General features: G+C 43.4%; 6 protein-coding genes across 6 annotated transcripts; 3 read left to right on the plus strand and 3 right to left on the minus strand.

Annotated features, from left to right (window-relative positions):
- Positions 1 to 1,596: 1,596 nt before the first annotated feature.
- Positions 1,597 to 4,786, minus strand: BCIN_10g05770 (hypothetical protein). The gene is made up of 5 exons (XM_024695710.1): positions 4,629 to 4,786; positions 4,448 to 4,571; positions 4,205 to 4,393; positions 2,071 to 4,153; positions 1,597 to 2,022 (listed from the first exon to the last, which is right to left on the minus strand). Exons 1-5 carry the CDS (start codon positions 4,636 to 4,638, stop codon positions 1,933 to 1,935), a joined length of 2,496 nt encoding a protein of 831 aa, XP_024551504.1. The 5' UTR covers positions 4,639 to 4,786; the 3' UTR covers positions 1,597 to 1,932.
- Positions 4,787 to 5,000: 214 nt separating this feature from the next.
- On the plus strand, positions 5,001 to 7,525 carry BCIN_10g05780 (hypothetical protein). Its single transcript, XM_024695711.1, has 4 exons — positions 5,001 to 5,432; positions 5,479 to 5,937; positions 5,992 to 6,647; positions 6,755 to 7,525. The coding sequence occupies exons 1-4, from the start codon at positions 5,257 to 5,259 to the stop codon at positions 7,126 to 7,128; spliced, it is 1,665 nt and encodes a 554-aa protein (XP_024551505.1). The 5' UTR covers positions 5,001 to 5,256; the 3' UTR covers positions 7,129 to 7,525.
- Positions 7,526 to 8,787: 1,262 nt separating this feature from the next.
- BCIN_10g05790 (hypothetical protein) lies at positions 8,788 to 9,347 on the plus strand. The gene has a single exon (XM_024695712.1). It carries the CDS (start codon positions 8,903 to 8,905, stop codon positions 9,179 to 9,181), a length of 279 nt encoding a protein of 92 aa, XP_024551506.1. The 5' UTR covers positions 8,788 to 8,902; the 3' UTR covers positions 9,182 to 9,347.
- A 12-nt stretch (positions 9,348 to 9,359) lies between these two features.
- BCIN_10g05800 (hypothetical protein) lies at positions 9,360 to 14,233 on the minus strand. The gene has a single exon (XM_024695713.1). The coding sequence runs from the start codon at positions 11,713 to 11,715 to the stop codon at positions 9,691 to 9,693; it is 2,025 nt and encodes a 674-aa protein (XP_024551507.1). The 5' UTR covers positions 11,716 to 14,233; the 3' UTR covers positions 9,360 to 9,690.
- A 4,527-nt stretch (positions 14,234 to 18,760) lies between these two features.
- Positions 18,761 to 19,182, plus strand: BCIN_10g05810 (hypothetical protein). The gene is made up of 3 exons (XM_024695714.1): positions 18,761 to 18,871; positions 18,926 to 18,934; positions 18,993 to 19,182. The coding sequence occupies exons 1-3, from the start codon at positions 18,791 to 18,793 to the stop codon at positions 19,101 to 19,103; spliced, it is 201 nt and encodes a 66-aa protein (XP_024551508.1). The 5' UTR covers positions 18,761 to 18,790; the 3' UTR covers positions 19,104 to 19,182.
- Positions 19,183 to 21,490: 2,308 nt separating this feature from the next.
- Positions 21,491 to 23,129, minus strand: BCIN_10g05820 (hypothetical protein). The gene has a single exon (XM_024695715.1). The coding sequence runs from the start codon at positions 22,398 to 22,400 to the stop codon at positions 21,912 to 21,914; it is 489 nt and encodes a 162-aa protein (XP_024551509.1). The 5' UTR covers positions 22,401 to 23,129; the 3' UTR covers positions 21,491 to 21,911.
- Positions 23,130 to 23,178: the final 49 nt, after the last annotated feature.

Consider the following 23,178-nt stretch of genomic DNA (forward strand, 5'->3'; position numbering starts at 1 on the left):
GAATCTCTTACTGCAAAAAGTACGAAATTAAGATTCTCCCAAGTATTAACTCTCCATAGACCGTACCGCCACCAATCTCTTTTCATCTTCTCAATAATAGCATCTGCATCCAGGTACTTACGATGCTATTCACTACATTATATTCGAGAGTAGTCCAAACTATTATTCTACTTTTCCCCAAATTCTCGACCAGAGCACCCTTATATCTTGAATCTTTCTCATCTCTCCAGCTAGGATCGAGTAGCTTTCTCAAATCCATTAAAATTGCAACTTCCAAGATCTTTCTACATTCTTTCGATGATATGATCAAACAACGAAGAAGGCTTCTCATTGCCGACAGAGCAGTATTCTTTGGCAGTGGAGCTGTGGGAGAAATTTGTCAGACAAGTAGAAAAAAATATAGGGAGGCTCGTACAGTGTTGGCCGATAACGAGGAAGTGTTTCAAGAATTCGTAGTCGAGTTTGCAGCTGCTTCAGTCCAGACGATTCAGACGAATGTATTTCCACCCTCTTTGTCCATTGTTGGAAGTTTCTGCCAAAGCCATATTCCTATTGTCGTTGCTTTCCCCCAAGATTTCAAGAGCTCTTCTCACCTTGACGATAAATTGCGTATGATTCCCAACTTCGAATAGGCCGCCGACAAACTACCAAGGGGTGTGCAATTATCTGGTACAAGAATGGCGGATTCTTGATGTTTTGTTATAGCTATTCTGAAGTCAGATACCATGACAAGTATGAATTTTGACTTTTGGGGAAGGCGCAATGTCGTTTCTCTAGTTGTGATAACGAGAATGAATCAAGAACTTGCTCCTGTCATTTATATTTTACGCTTGAAGAGGTATAATCTACCAATCTATGATAAAGATGAGTACAATTTGTTTCACTACTTACTAACAGATGTCGAAAAGTACAATTTCAATCAATTTCGATTCTCGAAAATGAGGATTGAACTCATGTCAGTATGTTTCTACAATTCGTAGGAAATCTCAATCTGATCAATCATTAAAACCTATAGGAACCATTTGATATTTTTTATGGTAACTGACTCTCAACAATGGCCGATTAGTTCCTGGTTGGGGAAAGCGTTTGTCTCTGGAATTACTTATCCCTTTAGCTTTCTTGGTGCATTTTCTCTCTTGAAGGAAAATTGCCACAAGAAATCTTCTATTTTTACCACACAGCCACTTGAATCTAAGTTAATGTAAGAATTGGCTTCATGTCATCAGATAAAAATCAATTATATGAGTTTCATGACACAAACATTGTTATTTAAAAGCGGTTGGCTTACCTATTCATATTTAATATCAAAAGGATAATCGCTTCCCCAGAACAAGTACTTTCCCCAGACCAGGAACTAATCAGCCACTAACGAGAGACGATTATTAGCACTAGGGGTGAGTTCCACAGAGATATAATGGGTAGTCAGTCACCTGAGTGGCTCGTAATTGATCCGCTGCTGCTTACAAGAACCGGCCTCTCTAACAAGTATATCGACCCTTCTTGCCTAATTCGCATAATAGGGGGTATGGTGTGCTATTTGAAGTACTGTCTGTAGGTATCAAAATGTCAACATAAGGTAGGATGTCATAATAAAAGTGGCTTCTTCAAAATTCGAAAAGTTAACATATTGATGTGAATGGCCATCGAGCTTTCCGGGCTGTTAGAACGAGAATACACCAACAACCGGACCTCAAATCAGAGAATGTGCGCCGAAAAGGATACGGTCAAATTTCATTAATTTTAACAAATAGTCTCCATTGTTTTCTTTGTCACTCGCGTTATGAGCTTCCAGGGCTGGCCAAGCAAGTCTACAGCAGGCTAATACCTGAGCAAATATAAGTAGCGCCACAAATCAATTACTTCATGCAGTACGCCGAGTAATAATAACATTTCATAAATTTTCTAAATGCAGTTCGGGCACTTAAAACCTTACTACCTTGGCTCCGACCAATCTACCTGATCCGTGACTTGTCCCGCAGTTGGGTGTGCATAAGAAATCTTTAACCTCAGTCGTAGTGGTGGCTAAAACAATCAGTAAATGGTCTGTGGCATTTTTTCAAGAAAACTTACCCCTTTACTTCCCGTAATTCTCATTGACTGTGTTGCTTCTGCCCCGGGTCCTAGATCCGAGCTAGACATAGCTTGCAATTGGAGCTTTTGTGTTTTAGGTACTGCAGCTTGTAATGCCACTGCAGAGAAAGATTGATGCATGGAGGAGTTCCTAAAACGAGCCAAGACCTGTACTAAACCTTCTGCATTTCGTTGAAGTTGCAATGTAATATTAAGATCATTTTTGTCGTAACATGGATGGGTTGGGATTGAAGGAGCTTGAGGTGGAGGCGAAGATACACCAGAGAAAATATCGTTTGAAGGAGTTGCGGTAGCAGATGGGGGTTGTTGAGATGGAGTGCTCCCAAAGAGGTCCATAATCGAACTCATATTTGACTGTTGAGCTGGAGGTGATGTAGGTTGAGATGAATCGGTGCCTCCAAGTATGTCTGCTAGAAGGTCTGCATTATTTTGGGATCCACTATTAGCACCTCCAACACTTGCATCAGGCATTCCTCCGTCTCCCATCAAGTCAAACAACAGATCCTGTTCTGCTGGTTTGACGACCTTCGACTTCCTGTTAGATGCTTTACTTGGTTTCTTGCTTGCCTCTCCCAGAACTCGGGATTCTTCCTTAATCTGTGGCGGTGGCATCTTTTCCAATACACCTTTTCTGATGGAATCATAGCTGAATAAATTGCCATACTCTACCGCTCGCTGTTGAACCTCAATATCGAGATTCGTGGAATTGTTTGACAAAATTCGTCGAATCCGGTCAATTTGTGCAGGGTCTGATAGACGTGTACTGAGCTTCATCAATGATGTGACAATATATTCGGTTGCAATTTGAGTGGCGTAACTGCTGTTCAGAATGGTCGAAAATAAATCAACAACTTCGTTCTCCTTAACTTCTTGGACAAGTTCCTCTTCCTCGTATTGCCCACCACGAAGTAAAGTTTCTCCGTATTCCCCAATACACCAGGCACCGGCCAAAGTAAGACCTTCTTGAGTAATGTCCTTTTTCAAGCTAGTATAGAGCTTCTGTACCGCATAAGTTTGCAATTCGGGAGTGGTGGCAATAAGTCGAATGAATGAAGATAGAATTTGCTCTTTGACATAATTTCCTGCCAAAGTCAAGACTCTCAGCATAGTATCCACATGCCATCTTTTGTTCGGCGAGAATCTGTCTGCTGCGATACCGATTTGGCTGGTCATGATTGGCTTGAACTCATTATCGGCGACTTCCAAGAAAGCAAGAAGTTCCCTAATAAGTACCCTAACATTACTCTCATTGATTAAAGTGAAACTTAAATCTAATGCACGCCGCCTAATACTGATATCAGGATCTCGAAGACACTCAAGTATGGTATTTCTATGTCGCTGAACTGCGTTTGGCTCAATTGCGACCACTTTAATGAGTGTATTCAACGCAACATATCGAATGTTGTTGTCTCGATTTGAAAGAAACTTTCCGAGGATATTGACACCAAGTACTCTCAAACCAGAATCAGCTTCGATATCGAGAATAGTGAGGACGGCCTCGTATAAAATGGAATTTCCAACGTTTTTCGAAGAGTCAGTATTTGTAGCAACTTGGGCCAAGATATCGTTGATCTGTTCACTTGTTTCTGGATCTCCACGGCCAAGAACTCTCAACAATTGTAATATCTTAACTTGTAAGAATGGATCCGTAACTCCAGTGACATCATGTTCAGGGGCGTAACCGGAACTAGCCAATCCCTTCAGTGTTCGAACTAAGCCGCCGCTGAATGGTCTGAATTTCTCCACGATTCCTTCCTCTCCACCTTCTGCCTCGTCCATTTCGCAGAGATTTGTTACTAATGTCAGACCGCACAACAAAACGCCGTGATTTCGATCCGAAAGAAGGTTTGCGGCCTTTTCTAGGAAATGTTCTTGTAAATCTGGTACCTTTTTGCATATTCTCATGGCACATAACGCAGCCTTGCGACGAATATAGGGGTTGGCGGTAGAAAGAAGGGTTTCGATTTCAGGAAACAAGTCTCGAGACATTTCGACCGATGCAATGTTTCCGAGGGTACATAGAGCCAATCCAACGATGTATTGATTAGAGTGATTGAGGTCACTATGTTCGGGTCAGCTTCATGGCTCCATGAGACTTAACAGTTGCGCATACTTCTTCAAAGAGTTTGTAACCAATGTCAGTACCTCCTGATTCTCGTCCAGTAGAAGCATTGTTCCTAAATAACCCAATCTCTTGTCCGCAAATCTTGGAGATGCAAGAAGTTTGAGGCATTCTATTTGACCAAAATGTGTCCTCTCACCCAAGGTGAACAAGTATAATAGCTTCGCTACATTGTTTCGTCTGCCAATCCAATATGTTAGATATGTTGAGATAAACAGGCGGTGACCTTCCTACCTGACATTATGATCACCACTCTCTTCACGAAAACTTGCTCTTATAGCAGCACTTTCCTTTTGTACAACTGCGCGCTCATCTGCGATTGTTTTCGAAGCTCGCACATTGCGAATGAATTGCTTCACTGTATATGATGAGCTTGGAAATCGAGGGGTATGGGGCATCATTGTTTGTTACTTACATGAACTCATTCTGATACTGTTCAAGGCCCAAAATGGGCCAAACTTCTAAAACTTCCCAGCTTAAGAGATGACAAGTTTTGCCTCAAAAAAGGAGCAGGAATAATAAAGTGATTGATTGAATGGTCGTTTTGATTTTAAGGTGCCTAATTGGTGATGCAAAGGCCACCATACTTCGCTTGATGTCTCGATGTCTTTCAGGATGCATCCCCTGAGCCCGGTCTAGTCCGCATATGTGCTAGCACAGAGTGGCGCCCAAGGCTGTGATTAAGCCTACTGTGGCTCGGCAGGGCCCCGGTCCGTAATTGATACGCGGGTAAGGCCGCTGGTGGAACAGGTGGGAATAAACCACAGCCTCGAATATCATCATCCATGGATAATGGATAAGCAATGAATCAGTCAATCTGGTCAGAATATTTCTTATTCTAATATTTGTAGATGAAGGAAACTGAAAACATATCTAATTAAAGCTCCCTTTGTGAAATGACACATTCAACTGAGTCCATAAAAGTTGTCAGACCCTACCCAAACTTTGACTTGTTTCAAAAGGGGCATTCATAAGGAGCTTCATTACCCCAATCTCGGCGACAAGCTTCACTCAAATTCCAAATCTATTTCAATACACACGAAATGTCTACTTCTGCGGATGTATACACCAATGGGAATAGTCATGATCATATCTTGCGTCCCAGACCTCAACATAGCTCTAACCCAACAATTGTTCGAACAATAAGTGAGGAGGGGTTATTACCAGTCAATAGTAGCAAGGACTTCTCCGAAGATGGCATTTCTACAGGTCCAACGAGGTAAATCTCTCAAATTGGGTCAACTGCTGTATCTAACATGAAGTAGTGGACGTACAACGCCTGTTCCCGAAGATGCGCCTCCCTCCGTTCAATCGATGTTCTCTGCGAAGAGACAAATCAAAGCAGAGCAGAAACGTCGTATTTTCCCCATCATCGAATACACCTCAAGAGTCTCGCACTTAGATCCACACAGTGATCACCATGATTTCACTGGGTTTTACATTTTATTTTGGATTGGTCTTGCTATCATGGCAATCACAACAATGTTACGAAATATCAAGGATACCGGCTATCCTATGAGAGTGGAGATTTGGCAATTATTCACAGTGAAGGTTTGGGAACTTGGGGTCGCAGATGCGTTAATGGTCGCATCTACATCCATCAGTCTTCCCCTTCATAAGTTCTTCAGAAGTAAGGCAGGTAAATCCTTGGGGTTTCAATGGGCCAAAGGAGGAATGGCCATCCAGAGTTTATACCAAATTATTTGGATGGCATTCTGGGTTTCGTAAGTGTTCTTACTGCACACAATGGTGAAGCGCAATTCTGACAGGCAGTATAGCATACCATTCCTTCGAGATTGGACATGGACAGCTCAGGTTTTTCTTTTACTTCATACTATGGTCCTACTCATGAAAATGCATTCATATGCATTTTACAATGGTCACCTTAGCGAAACCGAACGACGATTACAAGAGCTTGACTCTCCTGCAACTGCTTCGAAAGCGCCAGCATATCAATATCCAAGCCCAGGTCACAAAAGAACAGCGTCAGAGATCAAAGCTCTTACTCAGACCAAAGCTGACGAGGTTGCGAGCCTTAGGGAGGATTTAGCTATCGAATTGACCTCTACCATGGGCTCGGTCACATACCCTCGAAACCTCACGTGGTATAATTATGTTGATTATATATTCTGCCCGACACTCTGCTATGAGCTCGAATATCCTCGCACAGCAGGCATAGTCTGGTCAGAATTGGGATATAAAACTCTTGCTACGTTTGGTGTCATTTTCTTGCTCACTATCACTTCCGAAGAATTCATCCATCCCGTTATGACCGCATCGGCAACAAGACTTCAAACTGCAACCTCGTTTACCGAAAATGCTCTCGTCGTTGCCGAATCAATCAGCTTACTTCTTTTTCCTTTTATGATTACTTTCCTTCTCGTATTCCTTGTAATTTTTGAATTCGTCCTCGGTGCATTTGCTGAGATAACTTGTACGTACAAAATTTTCAACGACCCTGTTGGCTTACCCGAGATCTACTTGCACCGTAGTGCTCCCCCTTTACTTGCGCTGTACTAATAACTCTCTCTAAACCTATAGGCTTTGCAGATCGCCACTTCTACTCTGATTGGTGGAATAGTACAGACTGGATGCAATTCTCCCGTGAATGGAATATTCCTGTCCATCATTTCTTCCATCGTCACGTATATCTCGGCTCTCGCTCGTATATCGGGAAAGGAGGAGCCACCTTTATAACTTTCTTCATTAGCGCCATTGGTCATGAAATAGTCATGGCTTGTATCACTAAGAAACTTCGAGGCTATGGAATGGTACTGCAGATGAGTCAACTTCCTATTATTTGGTTACAGAGTAGACCGTGGGCTAGAGGGAGGAAAGTGTTGAATAATGTGTGTTTTTGGTGTAGTATGATTTTGGGGTTGAGTGGTATGTGTAGTTTGTATGTTTTATTGTGAGGCAAAGGGGATGGGGGTGAGAGTAGAATCGGGGCCCGGTAGAGTGGGTATTTCATTTACCATTACAGGTGAAGGTGTATTATATGGGAGCGGTCGTTGGTGGCTGGCTGGTATGTTGAGCCTCTATAAACTGCATAGATGGTATCAGAACGTGCATATCAGAACTTGCACTGCTTATTCTTATAATTCTCTTTGACTCATCATAAGTTAGATACCACAATGTTTTCTTTTTTTCTCTTTTCTTTGCTTTTTGTTTCTTTTGTCTGTTACATTTCTTACCACGCGCAACTACATAGATCTCGTCGCAAGAGTTTGGATATGGAGACATACCGTATCCGAATTGTACTTAATATTTATACATAACAATATCTATAATCAAACCGATAATTTTACATCATCCGACTCCACATTATGATTTTGATCGGAAGAAATTGGTTAAACACAACTCCAACTAATCTACCAAATCTTCTTCTACAGATCTTCCAGCCTCTCGATGCTTCCGCTCACAATTTCATTCGCTCGTTGGCCAAAAAATGACTTGAAATTCAATATAGCTCAGATGGGCATGCAACAAAAGTGATCAAGTACAAAGTACAAAGGAATTCACTACCCCTATTCATCCATCTCAACTCATCCCATCTCAACTCATCTCCTCTTCCATATCCGTATTACCACAAGATCAGCTGTATCCATGATCCCCCCCCTAGTCCTCCCCGCACCGCAATCCCCAACACTCACGAATTTTCTCGCAAAGCACGAGAAGAAGAAGAAGATTCCCCGCGATATCTTCAATTCCAACATATCCACATCCACATCCACATCCACGTCCATATTCCTACTTCAAGTTCAGATATACAACCAAAGGCTCCCTATTGAAATCCATCGAATTCTCTAGTTACTAGTCAGATAGATTACACACTTACCTACCTACCTAAGCTATCCATAAAGAGTTTGTGATTTACTTCCATCTATCCATTCATTCATCCATACTGCTGCATCTTTTCTCTTCTCGTCTTGTCTTTCTCGATATCTTGTTGTGGGTCTGTATCTGTGTATCTGTGTATCTGTGTATCTGTGTATCTGTATATCTATCTAGACATATACACATATATATATACATACATACATACATACATACATACATACATACATACATACATACATACATACATACATACATACATAATCACTCCAGCATCAACAACACTATTCATTCATCCCATCTCATCCCGTCCCATCCCAAACAAACAGCCAGTGCCAAACACTCCATTCAATTGATGCATCAACTTCCTTTGCTTATTTTCTCTTGACCTCCTCTCTCGAGCACAAAACTACAAGCGCCATCCATTCCTACAGAGCTTAACTTAGCATAACAAACAAGTTGTATACTCCCCGTTTCTACATCCGTCTATTGATTCAAACCCGCTGGCAAACATCTATCCAACGCCTCGCCCTGCTTTCAACGAACTTCCTTATCCTTATCCTCCTTCGTCAGGCTGGTTCTCGCTATTGATGCAATGATCAACATCTCTCTCTCTCTCTCTCTCTCTCTCTCTCTCTCTTGAGCCTCTAACCTCACTCCGAAGTTCGAACTATTCTTATTGAAGACATGGTCACATTCAAAGCACAAAATACAAAGCACAAGAACAATCATTACTTGAAAAATTGTAGAATTCCATTCATTCATTCATTCATGTCTCATATCTATCATTCCAACCATGATCCATGGCCATGTTCATCAATCAGCACCCAGGTATTTAGATCACTGGTCTGCATGAATTTTCAATCATATCTTCATGTCCTCCCTTATCAAATCTCTCTTCTCTTCTCTCCCCGCTTTGTTCCATTGTTCAACTCCTCCCAAGTGAACCATTGCATATACCATGCCAATACCGATGATTCTTATCCATTCATGCACTCTCGCAAACAAATGCCTCAAAAGAACTCAAATCAAATCAAACCATCTCAACTCATCCTGTCCCCATATGTAATCCATCAATTTCACCCTTCCGCCCCCATCCGCCACTCACTTATCGCGAGCATTGCACAGTAGCGATGTTATGTGTGTATCAATACCCAATCCACCCAATCCATCCAATCAGAGATACCATCCAATCATAAAACTACAACAACGATGAATAACTAACTCGATCAAATGCAATAGCAAATTCCAGACTCTTGCAGCAAAATATCGAGGAAAAAGCCAAAAACGAAAGACAAGAAGAAAGATTTGTAACGACTTCTTATCTCAAGTTTCTCGGCTAGATGTATCAGAGAAAATTTCTCTTGTCCTCTCGACCCGATTAGCTAGCTGCTATAGCCTGTCTGTTTTATTGCATAATTCGTCGTGTTCGTGTTATCCCCGTAAAAAAAAAAGTGAGAAAAAAAGTAAGAAAAAACCCCAATCAGCAAATACTGTAGAAAGAAAAGTGGGAATCATAATGTGCTGCGCTGTCGTTACTGTGTAAAAAAAAGTGTATTGTGTTTAAAAAGTCGAGGTGGGTACAAGAAGGATAATTTATGTAACAAATTGTAAAAGAGAAAAGCTTGTTGAGTAAATGTTTAGTAGACCGATTCACGACCACGAGCTGCGGTATAAGGTGTATAATCGCGATGATTTCCCGGTTGTTCGGCAGCTCTTCTATCGACATAATGGGTTCCGGCCGAGTAGACAATATTTTCGGGTGTGATTGGAGCAGAAAAGTTGACATTGTATTGTGGTGGATATCCACCGCGACTTGTGGCTCGAGAAGCCTCTCGAGGTTTGGGTTGCGCATTGACAACTACGGGCTCAGTTGGCTCGGGCGCAGATGTTGGGTGATATCCTCGTGACCGAGATCGCACCTGACGAGAAGCACTTCCGCCATTTCGTGCCAATGGAGGACGAGTGGTTCGACGAGGGGAGGGACTTCGAGGTCGTGTGTAAGCACCATCGCGGAGATCCGATCGATAAGAACCCTTGAGTTCACTTCGCCCATTACTACCGATGACATAAGTTTTAGTAGTACCAGAAGTCTCGGGAGCTTCACGTCGAGGCTGTCTAATATGGGAATATTGTGGTGTTGGTGATGGCGACTCGGAGTCAGACCCGGAATCAGAGTCTGACGCTGGGGTTTGAACCACCCGAATTGGTCCACGACCCCTATCTCTAGTATCTGTCTTCGTACCCATGCCTTGTGTAAATGTAGCTGCTCTGGTAAATGTAGGTGGTGGAGGTGGCTCTCGAGGATACTCCGTCTTCGATCGACTGGGCTCCCGTCTACCCGATCCAACCCCAACTATCGGTGGTTCCGAATATTGTTTGTTAAGAGTAGGTTTCGTAGGAGGCGAAGTTGATGCGGTATTCACATATGGTGACTCCCTAGTTGAGCGTCTACTTGGCTTTGGCATGTCTTTGCTTTTCGAAGGAGTTTCTGCAGAACGGCGTGATGGTCGTGCTGCTGATCTCCGTGGTGTCTCATCATCACTATGGTTTTCATAAGCAGCAGATGGGTGTGGTTTGTAGTGACCGTTGTATGGTGTAGATGATGGTGCAGCAAATGTTTCTGCTCGACGCATAGTGGGCATTGCAGGTGGCGCAGGCGCAAATGGCACCTCTGGTTTGATATCCGACTCTCTGCGTGAAGCTTGGACATAACGTGCCGCATTCGCCATATGATCCTTCCACTTTTCTCCCATCGGCGAGTCTTTCACCTCTGGAGGATCTCGTTCTCGTTCTCTCTCTCTTTCCCGTTCACGTTCCCTCTCCCTCTCCCTGTCGCGTATTTCTCGTTCTCTTTCACGTTCTCTATCACGGTGCTCCCACTCTCGCTCCCGTTCCTGTTGAAGTCGAGCAGCAGTTTCGGCCCTCAATTCCTCTGCCCTTCGTGCGGCTCGTTCCGCTTTTCGTCGAAAGTCATCCTCACTGGATTCGTCTTCAACATATGTGCCTGGACGTACTTTCTCTTCGGTGCCACGTCTCTTCTCCTTTTCGCGAGACTTCTTTCGATCTCCATGATCACGCTTGGCTTCCTTCTCCATCTTCCGTCTCAACTTCTCTCTTTCATCTTCTTCCTGGTGTCTTCTTCGTTCCCTTTCGTCTCTATCCGAATCTCTGGTTGTAGTTTTGGATCTCCTGACAGATGGTCTCGGAGTTTCATCATACAAATCCTCGTAAGATCTCGGTGGCGGTTTTGAATACACATTTGACTCTTTTGTTGGCTTTTGCGAAGTCTTTGGATATGAGGAACTGTATGTTGTCGTTCTAGGTTCTGCGGTCCTAACATTGTATTCATAAGTTTTACTAGTCGAAACTGGATTCGAAGTCGAAGTCGAAGTCGAAGTTTTGCCCAACTCCTCTCTCAACTTATGCAATTTGACAGTTTGGTCATATTCTGATCTTCTTGATACATCACTCAGTATTTCGTATGCTTCTTGGACTTTTTGAAATTCATCGACCTTTATTGCCTTCAATTGAGGATCTTGAACTTTGTCCGGATGACACTGGAGAACAAGCTTTCGATGTGCCAATCGAATCTGAGGTAATGTCGCCTCTTTATCAACACCGAGGATTTTATATGGATCTGTAGGAAGGCGTGGCGAACTCATGGCGAAAGGAAAGTGAGGGTATTAGGTTCAAGTAATGAGAGATGGAAATATGCGTAATGTATTGCTCGTAGATTGCAAACCTTCGTGACGGGTCTATTGCATTGTCGTCGAGAAGCAAACGAAGAAATCGATGAAAGTGAATTCTTGGATGTCGATGGCGTTGTTGATCTGCTATGAAAAGTGAAGATAGAAATCTATTGACTGCAATGCGAAAGTGGTGAAGCTGGCTATATTAAAGAATGTTGTGAAAAAGCAAGAATGTTGAAACGATTCCAATCTGAAAAGAGCCGAAAGGATTTACGATTCAAATATCAAATATCGGTAGAGGAATTGTCGATATGCAAAGAATCCGAATGGTATTGAAGAGAAGACAATTTGTCAACAGAGGCGTTGAGCGATATTTGGAAATATCTTGGATCCGATCTTTCCCAATCCTTGGAAATCTTTGGGGGTCCAGGTTCTTGGGGGCTTGGATGAGATGAATGGTGAATGAGGTCACGGATTATCCCGACTGGGTAGTGGCAGGTACCCCGTTAAAATTGTAAACTACCTATGGGATGAAAACGGGCTCCAACCAAGGGACCGAGATGCGAACCACGTGGAAGAGGAAAGGCAAAAGTAAGGCAAGAGGTAAGGCAAAATGGAAACGTCCACAGAAGAGGCTGGAGTTGATTGGCGATGGATTGAGGGATACCAAAGGGTTGAAGTCTTGAGTCAGCAGGGCGCAGCGAAATCAACGGGAGGGCGGAAACCAGTCAAGATCCCGTGAAGCCAGCGAAGGAGAAAAAGAAAAGTGTTCCGTAAGCGTGTGGCGATTTGTAACCTTCTTCAAGATTGTTCCATAGGCACAAGGGACTGAATGGGAAGCGTGGAATTATACCGGCAGAGGAGTGAATGATGTGTACAAATTGCCTTGCGGGTCGGATGTATACAGAGAATGGCTCCGTGCGGTCGTCGTCAGAAGTGAATACGGAGTATTCGTAGCGAAGAAGATAAGGAAGGAGTAGAAAGAACAGCACACGGAGAAGAAGGAAAAGAAGAGTCCGGTTCCCAGGGGTGAAGTCTGAAGCGTAGAGTCTGGACGCCGGGCAACTCTTGGTGGTGTGTCGGACTGGCAATTGTACTGGAGATGGCAATGGCAGTGATGATGATGTGATGTGATGCGAAGGAACAATTGGTGTTGACGTTTTGTGCTGTGCGAGTACTCTATACACGAGGCAGAAAGTAAACACACCAAAACGAAGGAACCGGAAAAGGAGGAGGAGAAAGGATTCTAATGGGTCCTCAATAAGGATATATGGGAATGGCAGTAATGCTGAGGATTCGAATAGATTCCCAAAGAATGCCCTGGTGGATGGATTCGGTCCCCGCCTTGTTACTAGGAACGGTAAGGGTAAGAGTAAGAGGTAATGCTAAGTAATACTCCGCTTTCCTGGCTCGACTGGCTCAACGCAGTGCAAGAACAACACGAATGAGCGTATCGTATCCTCTGGTACGGTGTTGAACGGGTCCAGAAATCCGGTCTCTCTAGTAAAACAGTATCATTTGTCTGTCAAGGTACCGGGCTCAGTCTGGACGGCAACCGCAGTAAAAGGCAGGCTCAGAGTATCAAATAAGAATATAGGGCGAAATGGGGACAACGAGGCGGTGAATCGTCGTCCTGACGATTACGATTTGCGAAGGAAATGGCCCAGCCGGGGCATCCACTCCCTGAAACTATTCACGAATGATACAGCGAGGTTTCGGTAAAATGCGTGCAATTGAAAAGGCGTTAGGCCGTTCCAAGTTATGCTTGTCAGAATTGGAATTAGTCGATAGCCTTAGATATTCTATGATTAGTCGAACTCTAAAAGGGAGTATCCGTTCGATAGTCGACAGACGGATCGATTTAACTCTATTGGCAACTCTGAAGCATCCAGTGTCCCAGAACTTCAGATCAACGTCAACGGCAAGAGGCAGTGGGCCAGAGCAGGTAAATGGACTTCGCTGCCTTGGTCTTGGTGTAGAGAAAGGTGAATATGACGATGGGTGCTTCGGCTTGACTCGATTTGATGGGGGCAATATGATGGGGTGATGCAAGTGGGAGAGTTGGAACCATACGATACGACACTGGGTCCTGTATGATATGTATGTATGAGACCTGGAGACGATAATGAGGTAAGCCTGGCCTGGGCTCGATATTAGGAAAAGATAGCCTGGCTTTTTTTTGATCGAATGGCAGAGAACGGAGCTGAGTTAAGTAGAGCCTGGCGTGGAGATATCAGAGTCCCCACCGCGGAAAAAGTCGAGGACGTCTCAATAGCGGTAGTAGATCTAGCAAACCAACACGCGCCACAATGATACTGATCGAATAGAAGCGGAGCCAAGTCGTTGAACGGGCAATAGATGCAGCACAGCTTGTTTGGATGGTGTAACTTCGTAGGGTATAGTATCGGCTCAAAAGAGGTAGTTATTTGGTTTGCTATCAATTCAGCTGGGTTGGTTGACATGTGAGGAGAAACATCTGAGACTCACGGCCACCAGGCATCTTATGTTGGCAAAATGGAGATGGTATCTACGAAGTATTCCTACTGGATATGTGACATTTCCACTTTATTGTGGCTCAAAGGCAAGCATTCGTCTCCATCACCAGCCTTAAAAAATCAGTCCATTGCCGCATTCAGAGTCACTCACCCAAAACCAAGTAAACAAACAATGATGGCAACTCCGGAAGGAAAGCAGGACGTGATCGAAAGACCTTTCAGTCCATTGGTGATAGATGGACCAATGGAAAGCTTCAAACTAAGTCCCATCAAGGACTCATAGTGCATGAGACCACCACGTTTCTACTGCACGCTCGAGTAACTCGAATGTCACTAACGAAGTGGTTTGTCCACAGCTAGGTTATTCCAAGCTACGGCTAAGCGATGTAAAATTCAGTCATCAGCTTGGCCTCCCGAGCCTTCCTAATTATAAAATTCTTTTACCGCCGAATGCAACTGTGATTATAGTTGAAGTAGCCGCAAAACGACATTTCCAGAATGTGAAGAAGGGGGAGGGGGGTATAGCTAACGTCAGATATACCGGATAAAGACAGGTACCAAAGTCACTGTCAGCACACCCTTCCACCCACTGCCTCCCCCCTCTCTCCCCGACGCCCTGAATGGATGGACAGATCAAATAGAACGTCGCCCGCATCAAGGCCCAACTTATTGTGTCCCGGCATATTAACATCTATCAAATGTGTATGGTCCATTGATGGTCTCTTTTCTTCCCAAGTGAGAAATCGTCGGTGTTTCCAGAATCCAGAGGTGCAGAGGTGTTCTTGAGCCGAGACCTCAGATTATCAGTTTCCTGCCGTGCCATTATCATCATGCAGACGCCCATGCAAAGATAACCCTCATCTGCCCCGTTCTGTGCTCGAAAGTACAAATCATCTCTCTTCTTCTTCCCACTTCCATTGATAAATCGCTTTTTCTAGCATATCATGCACTCTCATGCACTCTCGTGCATGTACTCATGTACCTCGAGCATTAGTCTGGCAGGTCTTAACGATCATTGATGCTCTCTTCCCTTGGTTTCCATATGCCCCACTGATTGATCACTCGTACAGAGTCCACGGTACAGCAGGAAACAGAGAAATATCCGAAGCTTCACCACGAAAGAAGTTGCAAGCCGAGCGAGCTAAACATGGAAAACCCTATCAGGATCTGCGAAAGGATTTCAAACAATCAACAATATCTGTACCGCCTCTGGCGACAGATCTCCCGCACATCAGAGGCACATACATCACGTACTAAGCCAAACCAGGGCATTGCGGGTTAATTGTTACCAAAATGGGGTCGCAGAGCTCATGACCTTTGCTCAGGGACACTTCCCTCGTCGCTGGTAGGTCCACCTATCAAACCGCAAAAAATTCGCCATCATCCCAGTCAACACATTTTTCTGCTGACAGTTACTTCTGCACATTTTTCGAGAGTCCGATGGTGCTCCTGCAGTTAATAATGCAAATGCGATGCGAGGACTTCCTTGTCCTGTATCGGCTGCCCCGCTATCCAATCTGAGCTGACTTCCCATGGCTATTGTTTCAGCCAAAAAGCATCATACATTTGGACACGCTTTTTTACCCCTCCGTTCCAACGATCCCGATGAACATCCACCCCCTCCCCGCCGTCACTCATATATTCACAGACACCATTCGACGAGAAGGACTTGCTTGATCTTGGGGATTTAACACGGCGTGTTTGAGACTCGTCAAACTACCAATTTCAGTTGCAGCATTGAGGCCAATTGCAGAATCTCAGGTTCGAATAAGTACAGCGCAGGAAAGGCTACGGTGGAGAAAAGAGAATTTGGGTTTCACGCAATTGGCGAGATCATCTGAACTTTTTCTTTCCTTTTTCCACATCGCGATTCACATGGGAGGGAAGGAAGGGAAGGTTCGTTTGACAGCGGACATCCCGCCCTTGAAGAAAAGAGTTTTGACTCCATACCTGAAGTCTAACCGTCTACCTTGCTCAGACTCTACGATGTAGACCCCCGGCGGAACGTCGGATAAGAGGTCGGAGGGGTAACCTGAGACAATCTACATGGGCACATAGGCACATAGGCACATAGGCACATAGGCACATAGACACATAGGTCGTATTTATCGATATTTATCAAGATGTGACAATCCTGCTACGATTACGAAGGAAGCACCTCGACTTCTCGAGTACATGCTAATGTCAATTGTCAATTGTCAATTGTCAATTGTCAATTGCCAATTGCTGGTTCTCATCCACACGATCCAAGAGACACTCATGTCACAATACGGGGGAGTCCAGGACAATCTTTCGCAATGGACACTACATACCTGGGCATTCTCTAATTCCCCAATCCTCCAATCCTTCAACAACACACCTCGGTCATGTTAAACGATGTCCAGAGACCAGCTTTTCCCCCGTACAATTATGATACGATCGTTGATCGTGTAGCTCAACCAAAATCCTTTGGCACCACGTATTCAATCCTTATCATGCTTTACAGCGTTCATGGGCCTTTCATTAGACCACAACAATCGCTTAACCAAGCAAAAATCCATTGTGTGGCCAATATCAGGCCTATATCTCATATGTGTACAAGCTCTCATCCAGTAATTTTTGATTGTCTCCAGCCACCATTACTTTATGCCATACATACAAACAAACAAACAACTTAACAACACATCACAGTCGCTCATAACCTTGGATTGAATTAACAAGACATCAAGATCCTTCGTCACCTGGGAAGTCACTCCACTACGACGATTTCCTCTCCAACCGCGAATACCAAGATATGACGATATTTCTTTCGATAAGTCGATACAATCAATCGATCACATCTCCTGATCGGCCCCAGCTGGAGCATTCTAACTAACAGTCGATGGCCATGGGGTCGTCGTTGATCCGGGGACGCTGTTTGTTTTTAGATTGATACCCGAATTCAGATCACGTTGATTGATATCCACCTTTTCTTATCCTCTCGACTCTCGAGCCTTTTACGGTGCAGACTCCACTTCCAAGTCAGAGGACTCTCTGTCAACTCTAGGATCCCAAGTATTCGATTGCGTCAAACGCGCAGGAAGGGAAAATATGCTTTCCTATCATCCCACTTCATGGTCCCCACTATCTATACTCGCGGACCCATATCAAGATACCTAAGAACCTGTCACCGTGTCACGAGCCTCTTCGAATTACCCCTCATGTTCATCTTGAAAGATTCTCAGTCCTATTTCTGTGAGTCAGTACCTGATCAACATCATTAGTACCGATTTACTTGAGACTTTCATGTGCGTCATTCCCCTTTTCATTGAAACAGCCAGTGCGTGATCATCGATGGAAATAGTCTGTTTCCATGTTGCTGTAAGATTCACTTTCTTGGCCTTCTTTGGGCGTGCAGCGGCGGGCATACAAAGTCAAAATATTGCATGCCTCCAGCCGAGCCGTAGTGGTGGGGTGTGAGAGCCAATGACACAGTACGATTCTTCGATTATCTTTCCTTTACATTGATATCTCGACATATCAAGAATGGTATGCTTCTCAAGTCCTCTGATCGAAACTTTATTTTTAATAATGCACATCACGAAGGCTGCAGAAAACATCCCCACCTGCTCTTTTCTGGAACATTGTACGCCCGTCAAGCCACTCCGAGAAGTAGCTGAAATCAAAATCCCGGCCCTTACTTAATCTTGCTCAACGTTTATCCCCCCTGGTCTCACAAGCCGGGCGTGTAAGCCAATCTGATCCGTATCCTAAATAAGACAGCGCTACTGAGAAGTTTGAAACTTATCCTAATACAATTCATCATCACACAGCATCAATAATCACAATGTTGGTATTCATCGTCAACAGAATCACGAGACATTCTAGAATAGCATCATTCTCTTCATCGTCTCTTCTCTCGTGTCCATTTTATCTCGTTTTCTATTCTGTTGTTGCTCTGCATCTTGACGCAAGGGATCTATTGCCTGAATACGAACAATCATAATGCCACGCTGTAAAATTGTATACTGCAGTACGTATAACATTTGGCCCATTCGTGGTTGCACGGCACGAAGTATTTCTGCCTGCCCTTGCAACAAGGCTCGGTGTAACGGGTTTACCCCTCCACGTTCCAATGTAAGACATGGCTATCGTTATCAGAAGGCCCATCCATTCGTGGCTCTCCAATGATTTATGTCGTGGGATTTCTCTGTGAACACAATCACACACGCTGTCACAATCTACTCGGTGATATTCAAGCTCGGCGCTTAGGCAGCCTGGTTTGAATGTGGCGTCCGGAACACAAGGCTGGCTGTTGTGATGATAGGTTGGGGAAAACACGGTCTGGATCACAACTTAAGAAAACTGGTTTTCTTGGGAGTGATCTCAGCATATGCCTGTCTTGAATTGGTTGGGAAAAGACTATTCGATTGTGTATGTAATTTTTTTAAGTTTTTATTTTCAAATCTCACTTGAGCCGCATAGCATTAAACAAAATCCATTTTGAGAAGTATCTCACTGAGTAAAATCATTATCAAATTATGTTGCCTCACATGGCGATACATGGTTCTCGTGCACAACCCAATTCTGCGCCGATGAATTTCTCCGCGGCTTTATCAAGCGCGCTGGTTGTCGGGGGCACGGAATGGGGTCGACGCTTTCACACTGAGGCCCAGGTATGGAATTTACGATAACGAGTTGCTTTTACGTTATGGTGCTTATGTTTTTAGGAAAAGAGGGTATGATTTCTGAACATTCAAGCTGAAAAGCATCAGCTCGCGTAGTGACATACAACAGCGCTTTTATACCGGTAGTCTGGAAAGCCGCGCTGGAATCTGTGATGGCATAACAGTTGGTCGCTCCAAGGTCCCCAACTGCCGTGTACAGACAGCATTTACCGAGGATTGACAAGTGCCGGGGACTGCGGAATGCATTACGGGTGTCTCATGATGCCAGTCTTTAGTTGTAATTATTTCCGTTGCCGCTACTATATCAGCGTGTTCAACTGATCGGACTAATGGGCTTAGTTGACACTTAAATGTTTCAACGCGATCTAGTATCCGAAATGACTTTAAAAATTTAAATTATTTGAGTGTTTTTAATAGATTTGTTGGGTCTAGGGGTTCCTCGCGTTTCATTGTCGGGATATAGCCTGGGTTATTGGAAACTCGGCATTAGATCGATTGGCATTATTTTGCTGTTGGGGGAGAATCTCTCACCTCCCGTAATCGAGACGAAGAGCATCCTATTGAAGTAACCTACGTGTTTGTTATTTACAAAAAATACCTCACTGCAAAATGTAAGCCCATTCGCATGATAGACGAACACCTCTTATCACATCATCTCAAAATCTCTGGCCCCCAATAACCACTCATGCCGCGCCACCAACGATGATAACAAACTACAACACCAACACAGTAACCATAAATGTACATCTATCAATTCTTTCATTCCACGCAGAGTTAAATTATACTACGTTCAGCCCTGAAACGCTACAGTAAAGTTCGTTGGTGTTGGATATAGAAATCTTACTTCAGCATGTACAGCGCCGCATCAGCCTTGGGAATGTTTGTTAGTCTCTGTTGGTTGGGTGTTAGTTCTACGGGAGAACTTAAAGCGAGATTCGTATTAGGGATGGTTTAAACTTCGTTTGGGATTGATTGAGAAATACATGTTCCTGTTTGTGAAGTTGCGGGTGAATATACGAGGGAATGATTAGATTCATGATTCTGAATACTTCAGAACTAAATCTTGGATATATGTCTATATAGTTCCTTTCGGTACTTGAAGATCTAGTGCTGAGCCTTTTGATTCGATGGAGTTTTTGTGGTGTTAAAATGCATACTTTTTTTACTTTCAAAATTTTTAATAGTGCGTACTTTTTGCGAATGTGTCGTCAGCTGTCCACTACTATTAATCTAGCTTAACTCCCTCGGCCTAGAGAGAACTTGATTCTAGTTACTGCTGTTTCTCAGAACGCTATTTACATAGTGATATATTCCCTTTTACTGTTCTATTCATGTTGAGTCTCATCTTCGTTAATCCACGTTGTCGTCAACCTCGGCTTCGAGAACTAAATACATTTCCCAGCGCCTTTTATTCTCTTTCATCTCCTTCAAATCAATATTCCTAATTATTTATCTGTGCTCTTATATGCTTTGCCTTAATTCTCTCCTCTCCTCTTCTCTTGTTGCTCTTTCTCTTCAAGGTTTTAGTATCTCATGGTTCTTTTTATTACTCATCTAGATCGTCAATAGCAAATCGTTATCTTATTCTACCTAACTATCTTATCATCTAAGGAATCTTGATTCGGCATTTCTCCGCACGGGGAGTATTCTGGATAATGATATGCCGTCTTCTGACACTTGACTGAGCTGGGATAAGATGCGTTGGGGCAGTAGATATGATGTAAGATGCTTAGCTTTGTCTCATTCTTCGACTGGGCTTTCTTACGCTTTAGATGATCAATTTCGCAAATTTTTCGTTGCGGATGTAATCATGTTGTTGAGATTCAGGAATGGTAAATGTGTGGTTATCCCGCTATCTATGGTATTTGAGCTTAGATGATTGAGCTAAGTAGCTCTCTTGTACATACTAACGCCTTAGTATTATGGAGTCAATAGCCGAGATCATCTATCGCTAGGTCCTTAGAAATTGGAATACCAGATATTCTAAACCAAAAAAAAAATAGTATCGGTGGGTTCATGAGTAGGTATGTTGCCGTGTTATCCCATAGATAGGGTCCGTTAATTTAAACTCGGATTTCGGAGAAGAAACGATCGAATCGTTGAGATAGAAGAGGATGTATGTACGTATGTACGTTTGTGTGTATGTGTGTGTGGCATGTAACGAAATCTATGTGTGATAACAAAGAGGGTCAGTAGATTTAGTTGATTTTTCATATAGCAATGGATTCTTTCAGGGATGTAACGAACTGGAGATTGGAAAAGGATCGGGTAGTGATAGTTATAATCCCTATATTGGAGATTGAATTCTAGTTTCGGTGAGGGTCTAGAGCCCGAGGGGCACAGAGGAATAGATAGCTTATCATAGCAAGCCATTAAGATAGTATGGGTGGTAGACTCGAAATACTCACCTCAAACATAAGGAATGATAGAGCATCAGTAGACTTATCCAAGAATATAACGAAGTACTCTATGCTGCCGATATTGTATCGTTTGGTATCAATCTCACCTTGCAATTTGAAGTTGCAACCAAACACCTGCTAAACTGCGAGATCTCACGAGTGTAGTGTGACTAATCAAGAAGCGTGGGATCCAGAGACAAGTATTTGTTGTAAACCCCTTATTTTCATTTTATTTTGGTTGTTTCTCTTAATTGCTGATGCTAAACTAATTGACAAGCAAAAGAGAGAGAGGAAGACTCCCAAACGCCTATACATCTGCTCAATGCCCATCCATCGGCCACTAATATCCTATCCTCTCATAGCCGTTCACGCCCAAGTAAGTACCGCCGCCAGCACTTCGTTTGCGTTTGCTGCCTCTATGATGATCTCCTCATGACTTCCCACCAGACCGTGAATGCTTTGGTTTGTCTCTCCATCTTCATCGCCCACCCCCTTTTTTGTCTTTTTTTCTTTATCCTTTTGAGCTTGATAAATTTTTAGATTCGGCATGACACGAACTCGTATTCTCTACCATCTCTATACCCAATGAACCCACAAATCTCCTCTGTATAGTGTCTTCTTACACGATTTTAACCTCGTGTCCTATGGGAAGAAGTGCCGTCTGTGCCGCTAGAATTGTGGTGCCTTCCACTTCTTCTAAGTTTTCCCCAATTATCTTCCGGCAATCCAAATATTCCTTGAACACTTTCACGCATGTTTGGGTCTCTATCGTCTTTGTAATAAGAGCTGGGAAGAGTTGAACTTCCATTATTTTCCCTCTCCTCCTTTTCCTTTGCCCGGCTCTCCTCTAAAGTATTCTTCGATGCCGAAAATCTCTCCCTGTCCCTGGAATCGGAACTATGTCCTCTCGGTTCATGAGCCTGTCTGACAGCTCTGTCTTTGCTCTCAAAGTATTTCTGCTTAGTGACTGGATGATCGAGGTTGTGTTCACCATTCACATCATGATACTCTAGGAAGTCAGGCTTTTTGTTATTTCTTGGAGGCGGCTTTGTTGGGTTGGTTGTCGATTTAGATACCGGCTTAGATGTCTTCCTTCGGCCAGTTGATTCTTGTGGCATGTTGTCGATTTTTACAGTATAATTGTTGAGGAAAGAAAGAAGTAAGAAGCACTGGATGCTGGTAACTGAAAGTCGTAGTAATGATGATTGAGTAAATTGGATGTGTATGTTGTTTCTGATTCTCGCTTGGTGGGAAGTACTGTCATTCTTATACTCGAGTATCGATACTAGATTGATGATTTTCGTAAGTAGATTCACAATGCATAACCTTCCAACATGCCTTTCGACGTCGGAATAAGTAAGAAAAGATGAGGCCGATGTCTCGTAGACCGCGAGAGGGCCTCTATTCATGGTGGGGCAATTCCTTACTGAAGGTTTTCGAGGCCGAATTAGCAATCAATTTCTAAACAGACCGAAATTTGTTGTAAAGAGAGTTCTCAACATGTTAATTAACAAGTATGACGCTTAAAATTTACAGCCACACTGTTGTTTTGCAATGAAGAGTTTTGATATAGCCTTCTGGTGAGATAACATCCAACCAACATGGCTATCAACAGATACTTCCAACTTAGAATTGCCAACTTCTTTGATATGACTATTCACTTTCCTGAAAATCTCGGAGGATATAATTCAAGGAGTTGCAGATAATAGTCAATAGTATTTAGCATCAATCAGAAGTCTATTTCATCGTACCTAGGTAAGGTACATAATGCATTTTTAGCAAGTCATTCGAACCAGCCTACTGCAGAACGAGAGAATTGTAGAGAATGAAGCCGAGTTAGATATTTCAAAAATATGGTAATAAGGCGAGACTAGATCTAGTTGTTTGCAGCAGGAA

Source organism: Botrytis cinerea, chromosome 10 (assembly GCF_000143535.2).
Source record: "Botrytis cinerea B05.10 chromosome 10, complete sequence".
In the NCBI taxonomy this organism is placed as follows: Eukaryota; Fungi; Ascomycota; class Leotiomycetes; order Helotiales; family Sclerotiniaceae; genus Botrytis; species Botrytis cinerea.

What these genes read in the sequence shown, in the direction of transcription:
- BCIN_10g05770 (XM_024695710.1), bottom strand. An exon ending in AGTGGTGATCATAATGTCAG is followed by an intron (nt 4,394 to 4,447) that starts GTAGGAAGGTCA and finishes TTGGATTGGCAG; the next exon opens with ACGAAACAATGTAGCGAAGC. An exon ending in GAATTACGGGAAGTAAAGGG is followed by an intron (nt 2,023 to 2,070) that starts GTAAGTTTTCTT and finishes TGATTGTTTTAG; the next exon opens with CCACCACTACGACTGAGGTT.
- BCIN_10g05780 (XM_024695711.1), top strand. Translation starts at nt 5,257, where the DNA reads ATGTCTACTTCTGCGGATGTATACACCAATGGGAATAGTCATGATCAT. An exon ending in TGGATGGCATTCTGGGTTTC is followed by an intron (nt 5,938 to 5,991) that starts GTAAGTGTTCTT and finishes CAGGCAGTATAG; the next exon opens with CATACCATTCCTTCGAGATT. An exon ending in TGCATTTGCTGAGATAACTT is followed by an intron (nt 6,648 to 6,754) that starts GTACGTACAAAA and finishes CTAAACCTATAG; the next exon opens with GCTTTGCAGATCGCCACTTC.
- BCIN_10g05790 (XM_024695712.1), top strand. Translation starts at nt 8,903, where the DNA reads ATGAATTTTCAATCATATCTTCATGTCCTCCCTTATCAAATCTCTCTT.
- BCIN_10g05800 (XM_024695713.1), bottom strand. Translation starts at nt 11,715, where the DNA reads ATGAGTTCGCCACGCCTTCCTACAGATCCATATAAAATCCTCGGTGTT.
- BCIN_10g05810 (XM_024695714.1), top strand. Translation starts at nt 18,791, where the DNA reads ATGAATTTCTCCGCGGCTTTATCAAGCGCGCTGGTTGTCGGGGGCACG.
- BCIN_10g05820 (XM_024695715.1), bottom strand. Translation starts at nt 22,400, where the DNA reads ATGCCACAAGAATCAACTGGCCGAAGGAAGACATCTAAGCCGGTATCT.